Genomic DNA, 25,088 nt, shown 5'->3' with positions numbered 1-25,088 from the left:
CAGCTTCATAAGCAAACGTAAATTTGAGCATTGTGTTCACACTAGAGCCATTTTTCACTAAACAACTATAGGATATTTTTGATGCCTGTGATGTGATAGTGATTTAATTTGATCTGTTTGTACCTTTTTGGGAAAGTGTGTTGGGCCTGGTTCAAGCAGGTATCCCACTTGTGTGTTTTTGAGAAAGTGCTGCAAAAGATTTAGTAGGATTTGAGGCAGGTGTGTCAGAGTCTAAGGTAAATCTGAAAAGGCAGGTTGTTTAGGTGTCCATATATGGCCTTACTGTTAATGACATTCCGAAGAGAGCTGAAAAGCAAACTCAGTCGAGGGTAATCCAGAGGGTGCTGTGTTCCTGGACTTTTGGACATGAAGTGTACATACAGTACATGGTGACAGGTTGTACTAGCATTGGTGGGAATCCTGTTCAGTTTGAGAGCTTTATGTAATCTGTTTAAGAACATTCTCTCCTGCCAAGCTGATTTTGACAATATTACAGGCTTGCATGTTTCCCCACTGAAGTTTTGCACTGTTTGGTGGGTGGAAAGTAAAATGTGTTGTCAGTCTGGGCTCAGCAAATATTAATGGCTCCTTAAAAATGTGTAAGGGAAGTATGAACATAAGTACATAAAAATTAAACCTAAGATCAATATTGGAATCTTATGTCATAGCTTCCAAGTAGTCTGCAAATCTTTGAGGAACAAGATCTGATATCTCATCGCCTTCGGAGACTGGCTGCTCAGGATGAGTTCTCTGACCAAATTTGTCAGATGCCCCCTTAACTCCATTTTTCTGTGCTTCCCTTAATCTTGTGGTAGAGAATTAATGAGAAAATTTGTCAAACAAGGAGGTTGTAGACACAGACTAAATTCAAAAAGATCTGACAACATTAATTGGTGCAACCTCAGAAAGGCGAAATAGATACGGAACCAAGAAAGATATCGTGGCTGTTCCAAAATGATTCCCTCACTATAATGAAGAATACGATATCTAAAATTCTGGATAAATTGCCCCTGGCATATTCCTTTATGAAGGGCATTCCATGTTTAGGCCCATAAATGGCAATTAATGCTGACCATGAGAAAAGACAGGCATAGCATTGACAAATCTCACTACTTTAAATCACTTTGGTGCTCATGAAATTGATACCATTACTGATCAGTTCCAAAATCTCGTAGAAATCATGTCAGTGGAAGAAATTCTCAAATAATTGGATGGGATTGTTTGCATCAATCAGTGATCAGTGGACATGAAAATATGAAGAGATTTATCAAGTTTTCTTGAAGTATGTTCCATGGCAATGCCAGCCTTCAGAGAGGTTTCTCTGACGACTCTAGACTGTATTTTGTCAGATCCTGTTATGTTTATTTCTAGGTTGAAATAAACCATGTTCATTAAAGGCTTTTTTCCGTTCAGATTACAGTCCCCATTGTATTCCTGTACAATGAAAAAATTGTAGGTTTTGTCGCAAAATCAATCAAAATTGGTTGGGATTAAGCACAATATAACCTGGAAAAATAAAAAATTGGTGTGAAAAAACTCTAGGAAATTTGTTATTGTCTGATTAAACTTGGCTTTAGATCATAATGTAAGTAAATTATATCGTTGTTGAATTAAACTATTATTTTGCACCTGTGTTTATTTTGATAATGTAAAGACGCAAGGATTAAGAATTTCACTTTCGAATACAAGTCATGAGTCTGAACTGAATACAGTAAAATATATTGCTAAGGTTGGTAACTACCTGCATAATTATATCTATTATGGCTATAACAGCATTGTAAACTGAAGACAAAAAGATAAGTTTAGATGTGGCAGACACTAGCAATAATAAATTTGTTTACCATACTATGGTAAAATTAGTGACAGGGTGGTTTGTTTTCTGAAGTCAAACAGTAAATGTGGCATTTTCTGCGGTGGAGAACTTGAGTAAAATTTTAAAAAATAGTATTGAAAAAGAAACTTTTTCCACAGGTCAGATGTTGGTGCTAAGTTCAATGCTTCGTGTGTGTGTGTGTGTGGGGGGGGGGGGGGGGGGGGGACTGGGATATGGCTTGAAGCTGGGTCCCATGAACAGTTTGCTTTAGACTGGAAAAAAGTGGCACAAAAATCTACTCGCCTCATCGAAAGTGAGCATAATGTACCAGTTTGTCCTCAATATGAATATACTCAATTTATGTTCTGGTCAGAGGTATTTGAAATTATTTACCATCAGGCATCATCTTGTGGAACACTGCAAGTGGCCATGAGAAGTTCCCATTATTAGGATTTGTCTAGTGTGTGTGTGTGTGTGTATATATATATATATATATATATATATATATATATATAGTTATAATAGAGGGAAACATTCCACGTAGGAAATATATATCTAAAAACAAAGATGATGTGACTTACCAAATGAAAGTGCTGGCAGGTCGACAGACACACAAACAAACACAAACAAACACAAACATAATTCAAGCTTTCGCAACAAACTGTTGCCTCATCAGGAAAGAGGGAAGGAGAGGGAAAGACGAAAGGATGTGGGTTTTAAGGGAGAGGGTAAGGAGTCATTCCAATCCCGGGAGCGGAAAGACTTACCTTAGGGGGAAAAAAGGACGGGTATACACTCGCACACACACACATATCCATCCACACATATACAGACACAAGCAGACATATTTAAAGACAAAGAGTTTGGGCAGAGATGTCAGTCGAGGCAGAAGTGCAGAGGCAAAGATGTTGTTGAATGACAGGTGAGGTATGAGTGGCGGCAGCTTGAAATTAGCGGAGATTGAGGCCTGGTGGATAACGGGAAGAGAGGATATATTGAAGAGCAAGTTCCCATCTCCGGAGTTCGGATAGGTTGGTGTTAGTGGGAAGTATCCAGATAACCCGGACGGTGTAACACTGTGCCAAGATGTGCTGGCCGTGCACCAAGGCATGTTTAGCCACAGGGTGATCCTCATTACCAACAAACACTGTCTGCCTGTGTCCATTCATGCGAATGGACAGTTTGTTGCTGGTCATTCCCACATAGAATGCGTCACAGTGTAGGCAGGTCAGTTGGTAGATCACGTGGGTGCTTTCACACGTGGCTCTGCCTTTGATCGTGTACACCTTCCGGGTTACAGGACTGGAGTAGGTGGTGGTGGGAGGGTGCAAGGGACAGGTCTTACACCGGGGGCGGTTACAAGGGTAGGAGCCAGAGGGTAGGGAAGGTGGTTTGGGGATTTCATAGGGATGAACTAAGAGGTTACGAAGGTTAGGTGGACGGCGGAAAGACACTCTTGGTGGAGTGGGGAGGATTTCATGAAGGATGGATCTCATTTCTGGGCAGGATTTTAGGAAGTCGTATCCCTGCTGGAGAGCCACATTCAGAATCTGATCCAGTCCCGGAAAGTATCCTGTCACAAGTGGGGCACTTTTGTGGTTCTTCTGTGGGAGGTTCTGGGTTTGAGAGGATGAGGAAGTTGCTCTGGTTATTTGCTTCTGTACCAGGTCGGGAGGGTAGTTGCGGGATGCGAAAGCTGTTGTCAGGTTGTTGGTGTAATGCTTCAGGGATTCCGGACTGGAGCAGATTCGTTTGCCACGAAGACCTAGGCTGTAGGGAAGGAACTGTTTGATGTGGAATGGGTGGCAGCTGTCGTAATGGAGGTACTGTTGCTTGTTGGTGGGTTTGATGTGGACGGACGTGTGAAGTTGGCCATTGGACAGGTGGAGGTCAACATCAAGGAATGTGGCATGGGATTTGGAGTAGGACCAGGTGAATCTGATGGAACCAAAGGAGTTGAGGTTGGAGAGGAAATTCTGGAGTTCTTCTTCACTGTGAGTCCAGATCATGAAGATGTCATCAATAAATCTGTACCAAACTTTGGGTTGGCAGGCCTGGGTAACCAAGAAGGCTTCCTCTAAGCGACCCATGAATAGGTTGGCGTACGAAGGGGCCATCCTGGTACCCATGGCTGTTCCCTTTAATTGCTGGTATGTCTGGCCTTCAAAAGTGAAGAAGTTGTGGGTCAGGATGAAGCTGGCTAAGGTAATGAGGAAAGAGGTTTTAGGTAGGGTGGCAGGTGATCGGCGTGAAAGGAAGTGCTCCATCGCAGCGAGGCCCTGGACGTGCGGGATATTTGTGTATAAGGAAGTGGCATCAATGGTTACAAGGATGGTTTCTGGGTGTAACGGATTGGGTAAGGATTCCAGGCGTTCGAGAAAGTGGTTGGTGTCTTTGATGAAGGATGGGAGACTGCACGTAATGGGTTGAAGGTGTTGATCTACGTAGGCAGAGATACGTTCTGTGGGGGCTTGGTAACCAGCTACAATGGGACGGCCAGGATGATTGGGTTTGTGAATTTTAGGAAGAAGGTAGGGGTGCGGGGTGTCTGTGGGGTCAGGAGGTTGATGGAGTCAGGTGAAAGGTTTTGTAGGGGGCCTAAGGTTCTGAGGATTCCCTGAAGCTCCGCCTGGACATCAGGAATGGGATTACCTTGGCAAACTTTGTATGTGGTGTTGTCTGAAAGCTGACGCAGTCCCTCAGCCACATACTCCCGACGATCAAGTACTACGGTCGTGGAACCCTTGTCCGCCGGAAGAATGATGGACCGGTCAGCCTTCAGATCACGGATAGCCTGGGCTTCAGCAGTGGTGATGTTGGGAGTAGTGCCCCACTTGTGACAGGATACTTTCCGGGACTGGATCAGATTCTGAATGTGGCTCTCCAGCAGGGATACGACTTCCTAAAATCCTGCCCAGAAATGAGATCCATCCTTCATGAAATCCTCCCCACTCCACCAAGAGTGTCTTTCCGCCGTCCACCTAACCTTCGTAACCTCTTAGTTCATCCCTATGAAATCCCCAAACCACCTTCCCTACCCTCTGGCTCCTACCCTTGTAACCGCCCCCGGTGTAAGACCTGTCCCTTGCACCCTCCCACCACCACCTACTCCAGTCCTGTAACCCGGAAGGTGTACACGATCAAAGGCAGAGCCACGTGTGAAAGCACCCACGTGATCTACCAACTGACCTGCCTACACTGTGACGCATTCTATGTGGGAATGACCAGCAACAAACTGTCCATTCGCATGAATGGACACAGGCAGACAGTGTTTGTTGGTAATGAGGATCACCCTGTGGCTAAACATGCCTTGGTGCACGGCCAGCACATCTTGGCACAGTGTTACACCGTCCGGGTTATCTGGATACTTCCCACTAACACCAACCTATCCGAACTCCGGAGATGGGAACTTGCTCTTCAATATATCCTCTCTTCCCGTTATCCACCAGGCCTCAATCTCCGCTAATTTCAAGCTGCCGCCACTCATACCTCACCTGTCATTCAACAACATCTTTGCCTCTGCACTTCTGCCTCGACTGACATCTCTGCCCAAACTCTTTGTCTTTAAATATGTCTGCTTGTGTCTGTATATGTGTGGATGGATATGTGTGTGTGTGCGAGTGTATACCCGTCCTTTTTTCCCCCTAAGGTAAGTCTTTCCGCTCCCGGGATTGGAATGACTCCTTACCCTCTCCCTTAAAACCCACATCCTTTCGTCTTTCCCTCTCCTTCCCTCTTTCCTGATGAGGCAACAGTTTGTTGCGAAAGCTTGAATTTTGTGTGTATGTTTGTGTTTGTTTGTGTGTCTGTCGACCTGCCAGCACTTTCATTTGGTAAGTCACATCATCTTTGTTTTTATATATATATCTCTGTGTGTGTGTGCGTGCGCGCGCGCGCGCTGTTATAAACATTCTCATTTGAAGGGTTGAACTGCTGCACAAATCAGTACTGAATTGGATGAATTTCTCACGGATTCTGCACCGTCATTGAAGACCATTTATTTTTGGGGTACTGTATTTAAACATTGTCATACAAGCACTGAAGATGAAATGTGTTCTGGCTGTTGAATTGAGGTCAACACATAGAAAACAGTTGACGAAATCCATGGTATGGTATTGCAAGACACTGAGTAAAAATTTGTGAGTTTATTGGGACTGTAGGCATCCTACCTGAGCGAGTGCATAATATCCTGCATGGAGTCTTGGCTATGAAGAGATCATATGTGAGATTAAGAAAGGCAGACCCATAACATCATTGAATAGTATGAAACTTGCATCGGCTGAAAAAGTCAAAGGTTGGTAGGCAAAAAGTGCTTTTTCACCATTGTAGTGCACCATCCCACACATCAGATATAACAATCATGAATGTGTATGAATTGGGCATTGAATTGGCTCCTGAGCCATCCTATTCAGCAGACTTATCCCCAAAATTGCTTATTCCAGTTCCCTAACTTGAAACTTTGGCATACTGATAAGAAATAGTCATCAAATGAGGAACGAGTATTTTGCACAGTTTTACAGAACCTATTTGTACGATAGGGTGAAAATGCTGGAGGATTGCTGCCCAATTGTATACCCCTCAAAGGAAACTGTTCAGAAGTAACATGAGTTTTATATGAAACACGTTTTTTGCTTTCCTTTCTTCCAGGCTTATCGAATCATCCTGGTACTTGCGGAGCCGTTCGCAGGATTGATCAAACAAGCAGTGGGGTGCCTAGGAAACTATATTATTTGGAAGGAACAGAGTTCAAATTCATTTAGGGTCAATCTGTTACCAAGTTTTTTGATTACCCTAAATTTGTTAAATGAGTGTTGAAATAGTTCCTTTGAAAATGACACTACACATTACATTCGTCACCATTTTCCTGTCCAGTCTAATCCTAATGACCTTTGTTGGTAGGTGTTAAATCCCAATCTCCCTCCAGAACAGATCATTATTTTCAGACCTGAAGGCTGAAGAAAAAGATTACATAGAGTGAAGTTCAGTACTATTTAATTTTAATAGGACTGATATGAACAGAAGTTATGGATGCCCACCAGGAAGGCACCAACCCTTTCTCCATTGTTAACTAGATTATGTGCTGTATGATAATTTGGTGTGGGTTCAGACTGTATTTCACCAGTAGAGTGAGGGTTGATCTTTGTTGGGTAACACCTATCACAAGGTCTTGTGCAGGATAAGCTATATCACCAGCCCCGCTTGTTTCCTATAAAGCTTGATACAGTGAACACTAGCTATACTGGCAGTGACTGATTGTAAATGTGGGCATGTAAATAAAAACAAATCAGGTTGGGTTGAGTTTTTCGTCTTGGTGCAATTTGAATCAGTACCTTGATTTTATCTTCAACGAGCTGTCAAATTGTAATATTCCGTCTCCTTGTCTGGGAGACATTGGCAGTCTTTATTAGTATCAAAGACTGTGTTGTTATTGTAGAACTTATGTCTCCATAATGACAATGGCTGTGAGCCAGGAATATTCTTTTAAAGGTTCTGTTTTAAAAAATAATGAAGTTGAAATACCTCTTTTTGAACAAAATGAAGCTGGTGGGAGTCAAGACACAACAATCGAAGTTCAAATGCATATCTAGACATACAGATTTAGGTTTTGTTTCTCTAAATCACTTGAGTTGATTACAGGGACAGTTTCTTTGAAAAGAGTACAGCTGATTTCTTTTCTTCATACTTGGCTGATTCAAGCTTGGGGTCAGTCTCCATTGACACTGTTGACAGAAGCCAAACACTAACCTGCATCCTGTTTTTCTTCTTGTGTGTATGCGTGTGCTGCTTTGTGATTCCTGCAGTGAATTATTATTTCTTTACATGTATAGTTGTTTGGCATGTTATTTTGTGTGTTGAACTTGTCTTCACATCAGTTGCAAAATTGAGGTGTGTTAATCAAAATTGCTATTTTGGATATATTAAAAATTCAGTTCTTCCATAGATAGCGTGTAACGTTTTATATACTGACATAATTTTTGTTCATCGGGCAAGTACACGTTCAAAGAAACTTACCAGTTGGCATTTGAAGTGTTCTCTACTTTTAGTTCAGGCGTGAAGAAGATGCAGAGAAAGCTGTTGCTGATTTGAACAACCGTTGGTTTGGAGGGCGCCCTGTGTATGCAGAATTGAGTCCTGTCACAGATTTCCGTGAAGCTTGTTGTCGTCAGTATGAAATGGGGTAAGTACGTAGTTAATATGAAATGCGCACACAAATTAGTTTGAAAATTTTTTATATGTGATTAGGTTCAACTGTTATAACTGTGTGTGTCTCCAGTGGAACACTTGTTTCTTCTAAGCCATGCTAAGGTAACTCGAATTTGCTGAATTCCTAATGAATTACCTAAATATTTGTGATATAGTATACTCTAAAAATAAGCGTCTTAAAGAAACTATTTCATTTATATTATTTTGTCACTTAGTGGAAAACTTCGGTAATCTGTTGGATGACTGTCATTCTGCCTCCTAATGTGTATCCATTTTAGTGGTTGTACTAGTATAGCTTTATGTACTGTTTCTAAGATAATTGTTGCACCATTTTAATGCTAGTATATTGATAAGACAACAGTTTAATTGAATTGTGTTGGATTGCCTGGACACTAATTGTCGCAATTCTTTTCTGTTCATACATTCTACTTGAAGTGTGCGGCTGTGACTAGCACAGAGACAGTTCAGGAAAAAATTTAATACTTTGAGCCAATATAAAGTAGTGATAGGAAGATTTAATGACAAATTTAAAGGTGTCAGAAGTTTGAGTTGAGGAACAGATGTCTTCAGAATGGGAGCAACAATGGATTGTGGCATTATAAAGAAATTACTGCAGTCATACACATTACTTCAGATGATCATGTGGAAAGCTTTGAAAAAGTAGTTTTTTTCCAGGTGTTTGGAAGGAACTGGAATTGAGGCACAGTATTTTTCATGGTTGTTCTGCCTCCACTATCTTTTTTTAGTTTTCATTTCATTGTTCTTCCTTGGTATTTCCACATTTTTTATCTCCATATTTTGGCTCATCAGAATCACAAACGCATTTGCTGTTGTTAAGCATATTCAGATTTGTCTAAAGGAGGAGTGTATATATTGTAAACAGTTACTGTCTATTTTTGATTGTATGACACAGATGCACAAGTAATTTTTTGTCAAATGCCGTGGGAAGTTGCTGAGCTATTGTTCTGCATCAATACATAAGCACCACCCTCTTCATGATAGTCAGGCACCAGCCCACACTTGCTTTGAATTCATTGACAAATGCAGTTTTACAATTCCAGCTGTTTGAATAAAGCCCTTCATGCATTTCTCTCAGGTATTGAACAACCTGTGGCTCCAGCTTAAGAAGCCTTCCCTGACATGGTCCCCTGAAAGTTTAATGTGTAGAACTGATTATTTTCAATCTGTTCTTATCCTTTGCTTCATTAATCACTGTTAACTTGAAATTTGTGTTGTATTGTCTTTGTGAACCATTTGTGAACTGCAGACTTTTAGATCAAAGTTTCTCAACAGTTGCAGCTGTGATATTTCATTCAGTATCAATAGCTGAAATTTGCTGTCCTTGCAGCATTGACAATCTGATCATACTGAATAGCAGTACTTCATCCTCTGCAGCTCCAAAGTAATGAATTGGGAGAAATTGGACCACTATGGTCTTACAGTGCAAGTCGCCATTCGATGCTAATTTAGGAAATGAACAATGATGTCTAGCAGTACTCACTTCAGTGCTATTGGTTAATCTTGCATTTCATTTGTTGTGCAGTGATTTGAGTGTTCTTTGTAAATGTATTTGTTGGCTGTATTTGTGCTAGAATTAATGTATCTTTTGTAGGAATGTGTACTGCTGCTGAGTTGTTCTTTTGTAAAGACACTTCAGTTCAGGCTGCATTTGGCTTCACGTAAATTGCAGTTTCAATGTTATAGATATTCATAAAAAGCAAGGTATGTGGGTATTTCCACAGTTGGCTGCCTGACGATGCGCTGCCCACTCATCACCACCCTCAGCACATTCATCCAAGCCCATCCCACAGGTCTGAAACCATCAAATTAATTCTGCATCTGACCTAAACTACCAGAGCTTCATCTACAGATGTAAAATGACCCTTATCTATATTGCTAAGCAGCTGTCCCGAAACCCGATACCAGTAGCTGGTTTTGTGTGTGTGTGTGTGTGTGTGTGTGTGTGTGTGTGTGTGTGTGTGTGTGTGTGCTCTTCAAAATAAAAATTTGCACACCAATATCTAGGCACTAAAATTTTAAGAGTTTCTAATTAGTTATTGATTTGGAACTCCTGGTACTTTGTTTCAGAGAGTGCACTCGCAGTGGTTTCTGCAATTTCATGCACTTGAAACCAATATCAAGAGAGCTTCGTCGTTATTTGTATAGCAGACGCAGGAGGGGCAGAAGGTAAAAACTTAGATTTCTTCTTTGTGTGTACAAGCTTTTGCACAATATTATACATATAGGGTCATTCCATGTCAATTCAACCAATTTGAGATAATGATCCAGCTGATAAGTCTCAGATTTGGCTGAAATTTAGCACACCAATGGTACCAAGTGTGGAACACACATGTACAAAATTTTAAGTTCCCCTGCCAAATAGTTTCAGAATTATCATCATTATCAGGAGAAAGAAAACTGGCGTTCTACGGATCAGAGTGTGGAATGTCTGATCTCTTAATCGGGCAGGTATTTAGGAAATTTAAAAAGGGAAATGGATAGGTTGAAGTTAGATATAGTGGGAATTAGTGAAGTTCGGTGGCAGGAGGAACAAGACTTTTGGTCAGGTGAATGCAGGGTTATAAATACAAAATCAAATAGGGGTAATGCAGGAGTAGGTTTAATAATGAATAAAAAAATAGGAGTGCAGGTAAGCTGTTACCAACATCATAGTGAACGCATTATTGTGACCAAGATATACACAAAGCCCATGCCTACTACAGTAGGACAAGTTTATATGCCAACTAGCTCTGCAAATGATGAAGAAATTGATGAAATGTATGATGAGATAAAAGAAATTATTCAGGTAGTGAAGGGGGATGAAAATTTAATAGTCATGGGTGACTGGAATTCGAGAGTAGGAAAAGGGAGAGAAGGAAACATAGTGGGTGAATATGGATTGGGGGAGAGAAATGAAAGAGGAAGCCGTCTGGTAGAATTTTGCACAGAGCATAACTTAATCATAGCTAACACGTATAAATCATAAAAGAAGGTTGTATACACGGAAGAATCCTGGAGATACTAGAAGGTATCAGATAGATTATATAATGGTAAGACAGAGATTTAGGAACCAGGTTTTAAATTGTAAGACATTTCCAGGGGCAGATGTGGACTCTGACCACAATCTATTGGTTATGAACTGTAGATTAAAACTGAAGAAACTGCAAAAAGGTGGGAATTTAAGGATATGGGACCTGGATAAACGGACTAAACCAGAGCTTGTAGAGAGTTTCAGGGAGAGCATAAGTGAACAATTGACAGGAATGGAGAAAAAAAATACAGTTGAAGAAGAATGGGTAGCTCTGAGGGATGAAGTAGTGAAGGCAGCAGAGGATCAAGTTGGTAAAAAGACGAGGGCTAGTAGAAATCCTTGGGTAACAGAAGAAATATTGAATTTAATTGGTGAAAGGAGAAAATATAAAAATGCAGTAAATGAAACAGGCAAAAAGGAATACAAACGTCTCTCATATATCGACAGGAAGTGCAAAATGGCTAAGCAGGGATGGCTAGAGGACAAATGTAAGGATGTAGAGGCTTATCTCTCTAGGGGTAAGATAGATACTGCCTACAGGAAAATTAGAGACCTTGGGAAAAAGAGAGCCACTTGTATGAATATCAAGAGCTCAGATGGACACCCAGTTATAAGCAAAGAAGGGAAAGCAGAAAGGTGGAAGGAGTATATAGAGGGTCTATACAAGGGGGATGTACTTGAGGACAATATTATGGAAATGGAAGAGGATGTAGATGAAGATGAAATGGGAAATATGATACTGCGTCTAGAGTTTGACAGAGCACTGAACGACCTGAGTCGAAACAAGGCCCTGGGAGTAGACAACATTCCATTAGAGCTACTGACAGCCTTGGGAGAGCCAGTCATGACAAAACTCTACCATCTGGTGAGCAAGATGAATGAGACAGGCGAAATACCCTCAGACTTCAAGAAAAATATAATTATTCCAATCCCAAAGAAAGCAAGTGTTGACAGATGTGAAAATTACCGAACTATCAGTTTAATAAGTCACAGCCGCAAAATACTAACGCGAATTATTTACAGACGAATGGAAAAACTGGTAGAAGCCGACCTCGGCGAAGATCGGTTTGAATTCCACAGAAATGTTGGAACACGTCAGGCAATACTGACCGTATGACTTACCTTAGAAAATAGATTAGGGAAAGGCAAACCTACATTTCTAGCATTTGTAGACTTAGAGAAGGCTTTTGACAATGTTGACTGGAATACTCTTTCAAATTCTAAAGGTGGCAAGGGTAAAATACAGGGAGTGAAAGGCTATTTACAATTTGTGCAGAAACCAGATGACAGTTATAAGAGTCGAGGGACATGAAAGGGAAGCAGCGGTTGGGAAGGGATTGAGACAGGGTTGTAGCCTGTCCCCGATGTTATTCAATCTGTATATTGAGCAAGCAGTAAAGGAAACAAAAGAAAAATTCGGAGTAGGTATTAAAGTCCATGGAGAATAAATAAAAACGTTGAGGTTCGCCGATGACATTGTAATTCTGTCAGAGACAGCAAAGGACTTGGAAGAGCAGTTGAACGGAATGGACGGTGTCTTGAAAGGAGGATATAAGATGAACATCAACAAAAGCAAAATGAGGATAATGGAATGTAGTCAAATTAGGTCGGGTGTTGCTGAGGGAATTAGATTAGGAAATGAGACACTTAAAGTAGTAGATGAGTTTTGCTATTTGGGGAGCAAAATAACTGATGATGGTCGAAGTAGAGAGGATATAAAATGTAGACTGGCAATGGCAAGGAAAGCGTTTCTGAAGAGAAATTTGTTAACATCGAGTATAGATGTGTCAGGAATTCGTTTCTGAAAGTATTTGTATGGAATGTAGCCATGTATGGAAGTGAAACATGGACGATAAATAGTTTGGACAAGAAGAGAATAGAAGCTTTCGAAATTTGGTGCTACAGAAGACTGCTGAAGATGAGAGGGGTAGATCACATAACTAATGAGGAGGTATTGAATAGAATTGGGGAGAAGAGGAGTTTGTGGCACAACTTGACAAGAAGAAGGGATCGGTTGGTAGGACATGTTCTGAGGCATCAAGGGATCACAAATTTAGCATTGAAGGGCAGCGTGGAGGGTAAAAATCGTAGATGGAGACCACGAGATGAATACATTAAGCAGATTCAGAAGGATGTAGGTTGCAGTGAGTACTGGGAGATGAAGAAGCTTGCACAGGATAGAGTAGCATGGAGAGCTGCGTCAAACCAGTCTCAAGACTGAAGACGACGACAACAACGACAACAACAACAACAACAACAACTGGCAACCTATCTTCAGACCCAACTTCAGGTCTTAATAACTTTGGTACTATTCCACACAATCCAGTGAAATTTTTACAACCCAGTAACAACCACTTAGAGAACACACTCTATGAATCAAAACACCAACAACAAATTTTTGAGGGAAAATAAAATTCCAAAATGTGATTAAAAAAATGAAATATGTTAAAAGGTACATATTGTAGGTGCTCTGTATGCCAAATATAATTCACTCAAAAAGAGTATTTTTTTTTTTTCTGGTTAACTTAATGTGGCCTAAACACACACAGAACTCATCTTGCTTGTATCAGTCACACAAACAGAGTTACATGTACACAAAAATACAAAAATTTGAAAAATTACTGGAAAAATATGATCTTCGAAGTGTGGTAGCACAAAAGGGACAAGTGATATCCAAGCCAAAATTCAAACACTTCATAAGTAGACCATAATATAATACGTGGCAAAATTTCAACTTGTTACTGCAAGGCATTTGTGTACTATAAAAGTTGACAGATGTATTTGGTTAGATTTCTTTTAACACGCTTTAGCAAGTAATAGTGAGGATGCAGACAGCTTGTTTCAGATAAAGCTGCAGCACTTGTTGGGAACCATTAGGCAACAAAGCTAAACAATGGTAGATTTCAGGGACAGAATGAGTCATTGTTAGGCAGGAACAACAATGGAAACAAGCAACAGTTACAGGTTACTCATGTTTTTTAAGATTCTAGTTCAGACTTGTCAGTACTGTTGTGGAAAGTCAGTATGGAGGCAGAAGAGTATACTAGTGGTGCTTTTGTTCAAACAAGTTGCAGTGTTGGTAGAGCACAAGCATCTGAATGTCATAAAACAACATATGGAACAAAATGTGGCATTCACTTTGTACAGTATGATCTGGATGAATCGGACAAAGATTTGTTGCTTTGGAGATCTGGGATACACCCTGTGGGCACAAGAAGTAAAGTTCCAGGCAACTTTAGTGTTTATCATAATATGAAAGTGTTTCTGGATAAGTATTCTTTCCTACAAAGAAGTTGTTTTGATTCATTTCGGATTCATAAGAAGACAGTGAAGTGTAGCCTCAGAGAAATTGACATAAAATCAATATTGAAAGTGAATCAGTGCATGGGACTTAACATGAAACTAGGACAAAAGTTATGTTCCAGGTGTGTTACACTGCTAAAAAAATGAAGAATATTCTGATAATTTACATGACAGTGACGAAGAGTATCAGCCACCTACAACCACAGCAGATGAGCAATTAAATACTTCAGTGACTGCTCTTGGTTTGTCTCCCATGAAGACACACAAAGTTGGGAAGAGAGACAGGTAGATGAAAACTACAAGAAGCTCAAATGGAATTAAAACACAAAATGGCTGACACATTAATGATGGAAGAGGAAGAACTATCTGCTCCAAAGGAACAGAAATCATGCCAGAAATGCTCTGATTTGGACAAAATTATGCATGATTTTAAAGAAAAATGTGCCATATCCACACGCCAGAAAAAAGTAGCTATTCTTACCCTTGTACCTTCCAGCTGGTCTATTGACTACACTGCAGAGGAATTCAGTGTTTCTACATATATGGTAAAGCAAGCTAGGAAAATAAAAGCAACCAAGGAGTGCTTTCACAACTTCAGAAAGCTCAGGGTAAGCAATTGAGCTCAGAATTAAAGGTGCTAGTGTCAGAGTTTTATGAAAATGACTGCAGCTGAATAATGCCTGGAAAGAAAGATCATTTAACGGTGAAAATGGGAAATGTACATGTACAGATGCAAAAAAGACTGTTGCTATGCAACATATCAGAAATATATGTAGAATTCAAGGGAAAGTATCCCAATACCAAAGTAGGTTTATCATCTTTTTTCAATCTTCGGCCAAAATGGGTTGTGCCTGTAAGTGCAAGGGGCACACACAATGTTTGTGTATGACAGACCCATCAAAATGCTAAGCTGATATTTGCTGCTATAAAGGATTCCGTCTGGATTACAAAGGTGCAAGGAAGCTGCTAGTGTGTGACATCAGTTCCTACCAGTGCATTATACACAGGTGTGAAAAGTGTCCTGGTAAGGCAAATCTTGAACACATGAATAACAAACTGTATGGTGAACTACTTATGGATGACGAACTAGTTTCTTATAAACAATGGACACACATGGATCGCACAAGTCTTGAAACAAAGTGAAGTACAGTGGAAGATTTTGTTGAAATGTGTTGTCAAAAAAAAAAAAAAAAAAAAAAAAAAAACCGAACAAACTGACCACACACAGCAACAGCACAAACGGCTTATCTCCAGTTTATTAAGGATAATTTGAAACAAGATGAAATTATAGTAACTTTTCTGAAAATTATGTATTTATAGTTCAAGATGTCATCCAAGGATATCATTGGGACAACAGTCAAGCAACTCTACAGCCATTTGCGATTTACTATAGAGGTGAATCAGGTGATGTGTCTGTCATGAACCTGTGCATTTTTAGTGACTGTTTAATTCAAGATGCCATTGCAGTTCATGCCCACATTCGCCCTGTCATGGCCTATGTGAAAAACAAGCTGCCTCACATACATTTTGCGAAATACTTCAGTGATAGGGCAGTTAGTACAAAAACTGTAAAAATCTCAAAAATTTATGCATACGTTACCATGATTTTCAGATTCATGCAGAATGGAATTTTTTCGCAACAAGTCATGGTAAAAATGTATGTGATGGTATTGGTGCTACCATTAAGCGCATGGCATCACGAGCTAGTCTGCAGCACCCTACAGAAGGTCACAGTCTAACACCTCTTCAATTATTTACCTGGGTACAGAAAAATATCTCTGGCGTACAGTCATTCTATGTTTCGAAAGATGAGGTGAAATCAGTCAGTTGCTAAAAAGCAGACTAGAACACGTTAAAACTGTTGCAGGCACAAGGGGCCATCATCACTTCTCTCCAGCGGACTCTGACAGTGTGCAGATGAGCAGACTGTCCAGTTATAACTATAGGTTCATGCACAATGTGTGTCTTCACAGTATGTCTGACTCAGGACTCACAAGCAAAAGCAGCAACATACAACTAGGTTGCTATGTTATTGCTGTTTATGATGATGATGACAAATGGTACTGAGGATGTGTTGCAGAGTGCTACGAAGCAGAAGGTGATGTATTTGTGAACTTCACGGCACCAGCAGGACCAGCAAGATCATTTCATTGGCCATGTTTGGCAGACAGGTGTTGGATTCCTTTTGAACGTATTCTTATGACGGTTCCAGTTCCTACCACAGTGTCAGGAAGACAGTACAGTTTGCCACTCAATGTACAGAGTACAGTAGCTAAAGTGTGGGAGAACTTCTGTTCGAAGCACAATCGACTGGTTTTGAGCAGTTAAGGTGCAGTAAACATTAATGATAGGTTGTGTTAATCTGTCTATATATTATTGCTTAGTGATTAAACGGTTGTGGGAGAGGATAAGAGGAGGCAGAACAGTTTACAATATGTTTTTACAAAATTGTGTTGTGGAACAATGGCCATATCACCAAATACATCTGTCAACTTCCATTGTACACAAATGTCCTGCAATAACATGCTGAAATTTTGAGATATATATCATTATGGTCTACTTATGCAGTGTGTGAAATTTGGCTTGGATACCACTTATCCCTTTTGTGCTACCACTCTTCAAAAATCCATGTTTTTCCAGGTAATTTTTCAAATTTTCATATTTTCGTGTGCTTGTAACTCAGTTTTTTTTTGACTGATATGGGCATGATGATGAGTTCTGTGTGCGTTTAGGCCACATTAAGCTTACCACAAAAAATTTATACCCTTTTTTAGTTATATATTTGGCATAGATGGCACCTACATAATGTACCTTTTAACGTATTAAATTTTTTAATCACATTTTGGGATTTTTTATTTTCCCTCAGAAATATCTTGGTGTTTTGATCCATGGAGTGTGTTCTCTAAACGGATGTTACTGGGTTGTAAAAAATTCACTGGACTGTGTGTAATAGTTCCAAAGGTCTGAAGATAGATTGCCAGATGTGGGTTGCAATTTCCGGGTCACGCCACCTTCTTTCACAAGTCATACTTCTGGAACTAATTGGTAGGGGAAACTAATACTTTGTACACGAGTGTTCCACACATGGTAGGATTAGTGTACTGAATTTCAGTCAAATCTGAGACTATGAGCTGGAGCCCCTGGTTGAACTGACAAGGAGTGACCCTACATATTTTTAAAAAAGTTTGAACGCCTGCATCCTGTGCGCATGACATCGTCTTACGCTGCCGCTGCAACAGTTCTGGCACCATCAGCTCTGCCAACCCAGGTCACCTCTCAGAGGTGGAAGACTACACCTGCCCCCATGATGGAGGGGGGCATTTCCCTCCCTGTTGCTCCTGCACCACCTACTTCAGGAGCAACCCCCCCTTCCCCCAACCATCAGGGACGTCAGTCCCCACTTCTAAGCTGGAGAAGCATAAGTCTTCTTTGGCTTCTCTCACTAGGAAGGGGTCCCTTGCGTAGCTCCCTTCCCAGGTTTCTTCTAGTGGGAAAGACGACAACCGCCAGTGGCTGAAAAGCCCAAAAGCAGCTGGTCGTATGGCTTCATGCTCATCCTCAGTCCCGAAGACTGAGCCAGTGATGTCCTCCCAGCCAGGAAAGTCCAAGAAGCAGTGAGAGAAATCCAGAAAGAAAACCCCTAAGACCAAGGAATTTGCGGTGGCACCCACACCACCGCTACCTACAAGCTCTGCGACTGAGGATGGGGTGGAGATTTTGGCGCCAGACCCTCAATGGATATAGACTGCTCAGGCAATAAATAGGTGGCAGCAGGTGACTCTGAGGCGTAAACTGCCTCATTGAATGTTCCATGCCTTCCCAGTCTCACAGTGTCATCCTCCAATGGAATTGCGGCGGTTTTTTCCACCGTCCGGCTGAGCTATGGCAACTGTTAAGCTTTACACCTGCCATCTGCATTGCCCTCCAGGAAACCTGGTTCCCAGCAATGCCGACCCCTGCCCTCTGCGGCTATAAGGGATATTACAGGAACCGTAGTGACTATAATTGAGTGTCAGGTGGAGTTTGCGTTTGTCCTAAACTCGGTCTGTAGTGAACATGTGCCCCTTCAAACCCCTCTTGAAACTGTGGCTGTCAGAATAAGGGTGACACAGGAAATAAATGTCTGCAATGTATATCTCCCTCCAGATGGTGCAGTACCCCTGAATGTATTAGGTGCACTTATTGGTCAACTCCCTAAACCTTTCCTACTTCTGGGAGATTTTAATGCCCATAACCCCTTGTGGGGTGGTACCATGCGTACTGACCGAGGCAGAGATGTCGAAATTTTACGTCTCAATTTGACATCTGCCTCTTAAATATTGGGGCCGCCACACATTCCAGTGTTGCTCGTGGTAGTTACTTGGCCATTTATTTATCATTTTACAGCCCAGGACTTCTCCCACCTATCCACTGGAGAGCACATGACAACCTGTGTTGTGACCACTTCCCCATCTTCCTGTCACTGCCCCAGCACCAAGCACACGACACCTGCCCAGATGGGGTTTAAACAAGGCGGAATGGGGAACTTCCACCTCTGCTGTCACTGCTGAATCTCCCCCACATGGTAACATTGATGTGATGGTTGAACAGGTGACTAGCACAATTGTTTCTGCGGCAGAAAACGTGTTCTCTGCTCTTTAGGGTGCACGAGGCATAAGCCAGTCCCTTGGTGGTTGCCGGAAGTCGCTGAAACAATTAAGGAGTGTCGACGAGCTCTACAGCGGCATAAGCAGCACCCTTCCCTGGAGCACCTCATAGCCTTTAAATAGCTCCGTGCCCATGTTCGCTACCTTATCAAAAAATGGGAGGAGGAGTGTTGGGAGAGGTAAGTCTCCACCATTGGGTGCCATACGTCACATTCCAAAGTCTGGGCAAAGATCACACGTTTTTTTCGGTACCAGGCCCCAACAGCTGTCCCCAGTGTTACCCTAAATAGCGAGTTATGTACTGACACAAACACAATTGACCAGTACTTTTGCTCAAGCCACTGCGGCGGAGAATTACTCCCCCCCCCCCCCCCCCCCCCCCCCCCCCCCCCCCTCCCCCGCCGCCTTTCACACCCTCAAACGGCAGCTGGAAGGGAACGTCCTTACATCATTCACTACACGTTGCAGTGAATCCTATAACGCCCCATTTACAGAGTGGGAGCTCCTCAGTGCCCTTGCACATTGCCCCGACACAGCTCCTGGGCCTGATCGCCTCCACAGCCAGATGATTAAACAATTCTTCCAATCCATATGTGGCATACAGCAAACCAGTGCTTAACAGTATTAGTTAAAAACAGTCTTGGTTGCAATTTCAGTTTTATTTTTCAACTACGCGTTTCGCCATATTTATGCATCATCAGGTTGATCTTAATTTGGTATTTCTTATAACAATCCTTTTGACAGTGTAGCCAAAGGGCATCATCGAATACATCAGGCCAACATCACCTTCGTTAAACTTAGTAAAAACTTTTCTAGATGGACGCGAGTGACTCCAAGATCCGCATAACGTGTTCCCGTTCACAGGAACGAGTAACAGTATAAGATGGGCTCTAGTCCACAGCTTTCAGGTTTCAGCCGCAAACTCGTGTGTCATACACTTCTGGATCCACTCACTGTAGTGGAGACATATCAATTTCTAGGACTGGTTTTCGACACTCAATTGACTTGGCTCCCTCAGCTTTGTCAGCTGAAGCAGAAGTGCTGGCACCACCTCAATGCCCTCCATTGCCCGAGCAACACCCAGTTGGGGGTGTAGATTGCTGTACGCTGCTGCAGCTCTACAGAGCCCTTGTCCGATCCCGAATTGACTATGGGAGTGTGGTTTATTGTTCGGCAGCGCCTTCAGCATTGCATTTACTCGACCCTGTGCACCACTGTGGGGTTCCATTAGCGACAGGAGCTTTTAGGACAAGTGCGGTGACCAGCGTACTGGTAGAGGCTGGTGTCCCTCCACTGCAGATCAGATGAGCCCAGCTGCTCGCCAGTTACGCAGCACACATTCATAGTTCCCCTGAGCATCCGAATTACCATCTCCTTTACTCACCCGCGGCAGTCCGTCTCCTGCATCGGTGGCCCAGATCAGGGCTAACGATTCCGGTTCGCATGCGGTCCCTTCTCTCCGAACTGGAGACCTTCCCTTTACCACCTCTACTTGCGGACCATTCACGTATGCCTCTATGGTGTATGCCTCGGCTGCAGCTTCGTCTGGACCTTTTGCATCACCCTAAGGACTTCGTTAACCCCACTGCTCTCCGCTGTCACTTCCTCTTGATCCTTGGTGTGTTCCGGGGCTCTGAAGAGGTTTACACAGACAGCTCAATTGCTGATGGTCACGAAGGCTTCGCATATGTTCATGGACGACATATTGAGCAGCAGTCCTCGCCAGTTGGCCGCAGTGTTTTCACTGCAGAGCTGGCGGCCATATCTCGTGCTCTTGAGTACATCCGTTCATGCTCTGGCGAGTCATTTCTCCTGTGTGCTGACTCATTGAGCAGCCTACAAGCTATCGACCAGTGCTACCCTCGCCACCCTCTGGTATTGTCCATTCAGAAGTCCATCTATGCCCTGGAACATTCCCACCATTCTGTGGTGTTTGTGTGGACCCCAGGATACATTGGAATGCCCGGCAACGAATTTGCTGACAGGCTGGCCGGACAGGCAACGCAGAAACAGCTTCTGGAGATAGGCATCTCCGAAGCTGACCTGTGTTCTATCTTACACCGCAAGGTTTCCTGGCTTCAGGAGACGGAATGGCATAGCAGCATGTACAACAAACTGTGTGTCATTAAGGAGACTACGAATGTGTGGAAGTCTTCCATGCAGGTCTCTCGCAGGGAATGAGTTGTCCTCTGCCAGCTCTGCATTGGCCATACGTGGCTAACGCATCATTACCTACTCCGTCGCAGGACCCAACTCAGTGTCGCTGCGGCTTCCAAATGACAGTCGTCCACGTCTTGCTGGACTGCCCACTTTTAGCCACTCTGCGGCAGACTTTTAACTTTCCCAGCATCCTGCCTTTGGTGTTGGGCGACAGTGCCTCCACAGCAACTTTAGTTTTACATTTTATCCGTGAGAGTGTGGGTTTTATACTTCTATGTAGGTTTTAGCGCATGTCCTTTGCCCTCTGTGTCGTCCACCCTAGTGCCTTTAGAGTGGAGGTTTTAATGTGTTGCAGAGTGGCTGGCTTTCCCTTTTTATTCTCGTGGTTGGTCAGCCACTGTAATGTGCTTTCATGTTTTACTCTTTGTTTCTAGTGTTTGTTGTTTCCTTGTCCTCGTTTGTTCCTTTTAGTGTTCATTGCCTTCCCATTGTTCTTGTGGCTTTTCTGTTCTTTCTGTTTTGTGTTATATGTTTCGTCCGTGTTATTCTCAAACTTGTGGCATTGTTTTATTAGGAACAAGGAACCGATGACCTCGTAGTTTGGTCCCTTCTCCCGCATTTAAACAAACCAACCACCCAACCAACCAGATTTTGTTTCAATAATTTCATAAAGCATGTGCTCCACTTACAGGTATAAGCTCTCTCCACCTTTTACATCAAAATGAAACATTTCAGTTCTGTGTGCCATGTGCCAATCCTCTACAGGCTATTAGTTGCGCTACCCTTACTTTTCCATCCAGTAGTTTACATTATTGTTATACATATTGCATAAATCATAAATAATGCGTGAAACATACCCTAAGAGTATTAAAAGTGAAAGAAGTCATATGTCATCTTAAGTTGTTGCATGTTAGGATTGGACCTTTCACTGAAATTTTTTAGGTTTGGCTGTTTCTAAAAGCCGCCCTACTAATCTTGATACTGAATTATGTCGGTTTTTAATGTTATACTTACGATACTTTGTTAGGCAGTATTATGTGCAATGTATGTAAGTGTAATCAAAGTGATCAGAGGTATTATGTATGTGTTGGTCTACTCGGATATAATCCAGAAGACCAGTCAGGGCGTGGTCTTTGTAATATCTACACATTGTAGTAAAATACTTATGACCAGAAGGGGATGATAGCGTTGGGAAAGGGAAATAGCTCCTTGAACATTGTGTTGAATGTAGTTTCATGACAAAATGGAGTTGCCATGAATGGAACCCTTATTATACCAGGGCAAAACTATCTTCACAGGATTCACAGTTTGCAGACTTGACATTTTCGCTTAAGTTTGTGTCTGTAATAGTCTTTTGAAATAATGGAGGTACAATACTAAGAGGTAGGATGACAGCTTCTGTAGACCATTTGAAAGGATATGTTAGAATAGAAGCTTTTGAAATGTGATTCTACAGAAGAATGCTGAAGTTTAGATGGGTAGATAACATAACTAATGAGGTGGTACTGCATAGAATTGAGGAGCAGAGAACTTTGTGCTACAGCTTGACTAAAATAAGAGATTGTTTAGTAGGACACATTCTGAGGCATCGAGGGATCACCATTTTAGTACTGAAGGGTTTAAAAATCATAGAGGGAGATAGACATGAATACAGCCAGAGAGGTGTAGGTTGCAATAATTACTCGGAGATGATGCTTGCGCAGGCTAGAGTAGCATGAAGAACTGCGTCAAACCAGTCTTTGGACTGAAGACCACAACAGCAACTACTAGTATAGGTGGGGAGAGGGGAAATTCTTATGAACTTTGTCTCTTAAATAACCAGGCAGGATATTCAGTTAACATTGTCATCCACTGTGTTCCCTGTTAATGACTTCTTGCAATTTACTTATAATCTACAAAACAATTTGTTTCATATAATGTCAATTATTTTTTCAAAACAGGTGAAAAAAAATCCATAAAGTGTGTGTGTGTGTGTGTGTGTGTGTGTGTGTGTGTGTGTGTGTGTGTGTGTGTGTGTGTGTGCGTGCGTGCCATGGCCTGCAGAAGTTGAAAGCATACTGGGTTAGCCTTGTGATATTTCATGGTGCCATGTGAGAAACATTTTTCAGTGACTTAACGTACTTTCTAGTCAAACTTACAAAAACTGATTTATGGTATTACCAACAGTGTAAACAAGGGGGTCCCTCTGTAGTAGCTCAGTTTTGGAAAATTTGGTAGGAATACACACATCAGAAGTGGCATTTTGTGTGAAATAAAGTTCGTAGATTCATGGACTAATTTCTTAAAGGATAGAACCAGTAGTCCTCTTCATGTCCATGCCGCCATAATCATCTGGTAAGTGTGTACACAGTAAAAAAAAAAATCAAGATTTCAAAAACTTGTGTATTACATTGGTTTATTTCTGTCAATTTATACCAAGCTGTGATAAAATTGCTGTGTATTACTGGAGGTGCACAGGTATTTTAATAGTATGTATGTGTACCAAGGGCATAGCTAGCTTCGTTGCATCACATTGAAGTTAATTGTTATTAAATGGATTTTTGAAATCTCAACTGATTTCTTAGTGAAGTGTGTTGCTGAGTTAAATATTTAGAATTTTGTTAGTCCGTCTTTGCTCTCAATACAGTCTCTAAAAGGCAGTGTGTCGACTGACTGACTGACTCACTCACTCACTCACTCATCCACTCACTCGTCATCTCCCAGCCCAAATCAGTCAGAAATAAAAAACAAGTTTCAGCCTTTTTAAAAAAAATACAACCAATAAGGGTTTAAAATAGTGGGTGAAATTAAAGAACTTGTAAAGTATTTTTAAAGCTACATCTATGAAAATTGGTATTTGACTTCTTGATCAGAAATTTAAAAAATAGGTCTTTTCTGTTTTTGGAAATTCAATCCCCAAAGGGGTGTGAAATATGGGATGAAAATTTTTAAGAAAATATTTTGTTATATAAAAAAGCTAAATCCATGAAAATTGGTATTTCACTTCTCGAATTGATAAAAAGAAATGTGTGTGAGGAGAAGAAATATTCTGTGGAAATACCACCACAGGAACGCAAAAGGCATGATCAACAGAAACCTCAGACTCCAGCTGCCAGAATCGGTTTTTGTTCAGAAGTACGTACAGAAAAGACCATGTCTTAGAAGCAGTTGGCTTGAAAAGCTCAGAAGTTTTTACAATTTATTAACTAAATCAAAGAAAGCTATTAGTCGCCACAACAAATTGACTATCAGAATTGCATAGAAAAAGAAATTGCACATTAATTTCATGATTTTTAGTAGGCCTAATATATGTTTATAAAATTTTTTGATTTAATTATTACACAAACATGAGCAAAGCAGTGGGCATTGAGCTAGTTGATAATATACTTTTAGTTTACATTTTCAATAGACCTTTAGACTCTACTAAATTTAACTTTTCCCCACTTTCCAGATCCCGTTCACACAGCCGAAGCCGTGACCGTGATGGAGAAAGGATTGCTGGATATAGACGTTCAAGGTCAAGATCACGAGGCCGTGATAGAGATCGTGACAGGGACCGTAGGAAGAAGGGAGGTGACCGCGGTCGGTCTGACAAGGATCGAGAGGGCCGTTCTGGTCGTTACTAAGTGTAGTCTTAAGTGTCGTGCATTTCCAATGTGAATATTAGGTTCATAAAGACTTTGTGTATGTTCATCTAGTGCACTGAGTATGTTAAGTAAGTTTTAATAAAATAAGTGAGAACCTGATTCATCTGAGCTCCTGGCATGAACAATAATTTAGGTTACAATGTATAATTGTGTTATAAATGGATGACAGATCTTTAGGTAGTAAAGAGAGTTGATTTTGAAGCAAAATACACTAATGTAATTCTCATATGTTTAGAGCACAATCAGCTTTTAACTTCTAAAAATATTTTCCATTGTGGATTGTTAAACAGCCACAATAAATCACA

At 41.4% G+C, this 25,088-nt stretch overlaps 1 protein-coding gene across 2 annotated transcripts in view; it reads left to right on the top strand.

Moving 5' to 3' along the window:
• LOC126416354 (splicing factor U2af 38 kDa subunit) overlaps positions 1–24,882 on the top strand; it is a 43,001-nt gene extending 18,119 nt beyond the window's left edge. For both annotated transcript variants that reach the window (XM_050084033.1, XM_050084032.1), the window contains exons 6-8: positions 7,858–7,991; positions 10,106–10,204; positions 24,588–24,882. In XM_050084033.1, coding sequence (XP_049939990.1) covers positions 7,858–7,991; positions 10,106–10,204; positions 24,588–24,762 — 408 coding nt within the window. In that variant the 3' untranslated portion in view covers positions 24,763–24,882. The remainder of the gene's footprint in view (positions 1–7,857; positions 7,992–10,105; positions 10,205–24,587) is intronic.
• The last annotated feature ends 206 nt before the right edge of the window (positions 24,883–25,088 follow it).

The sequence above is a fragment of the Schistocerca serialis genome, chromosome 8 (genome assembly GCF_023864345.2).
Source record: "Schistocerca serialis cubense isolate TAMUIC-IGC-003099 chromosome 8, iqSchSeri2.2, whole genome shotgun sequence".
Classification (NCBI taxonomy): Eukaryota; Metazoa; Arthropoda; class Insecta; order Orthoptera; family Acrididae; genus Schistocerca; species Schistocerca serialis.
The sequence above is the reverse complement of the archived record's forward strand: the minus strand, read 5'-3'. Positions and strand labels throughout refer to the sequence as shown.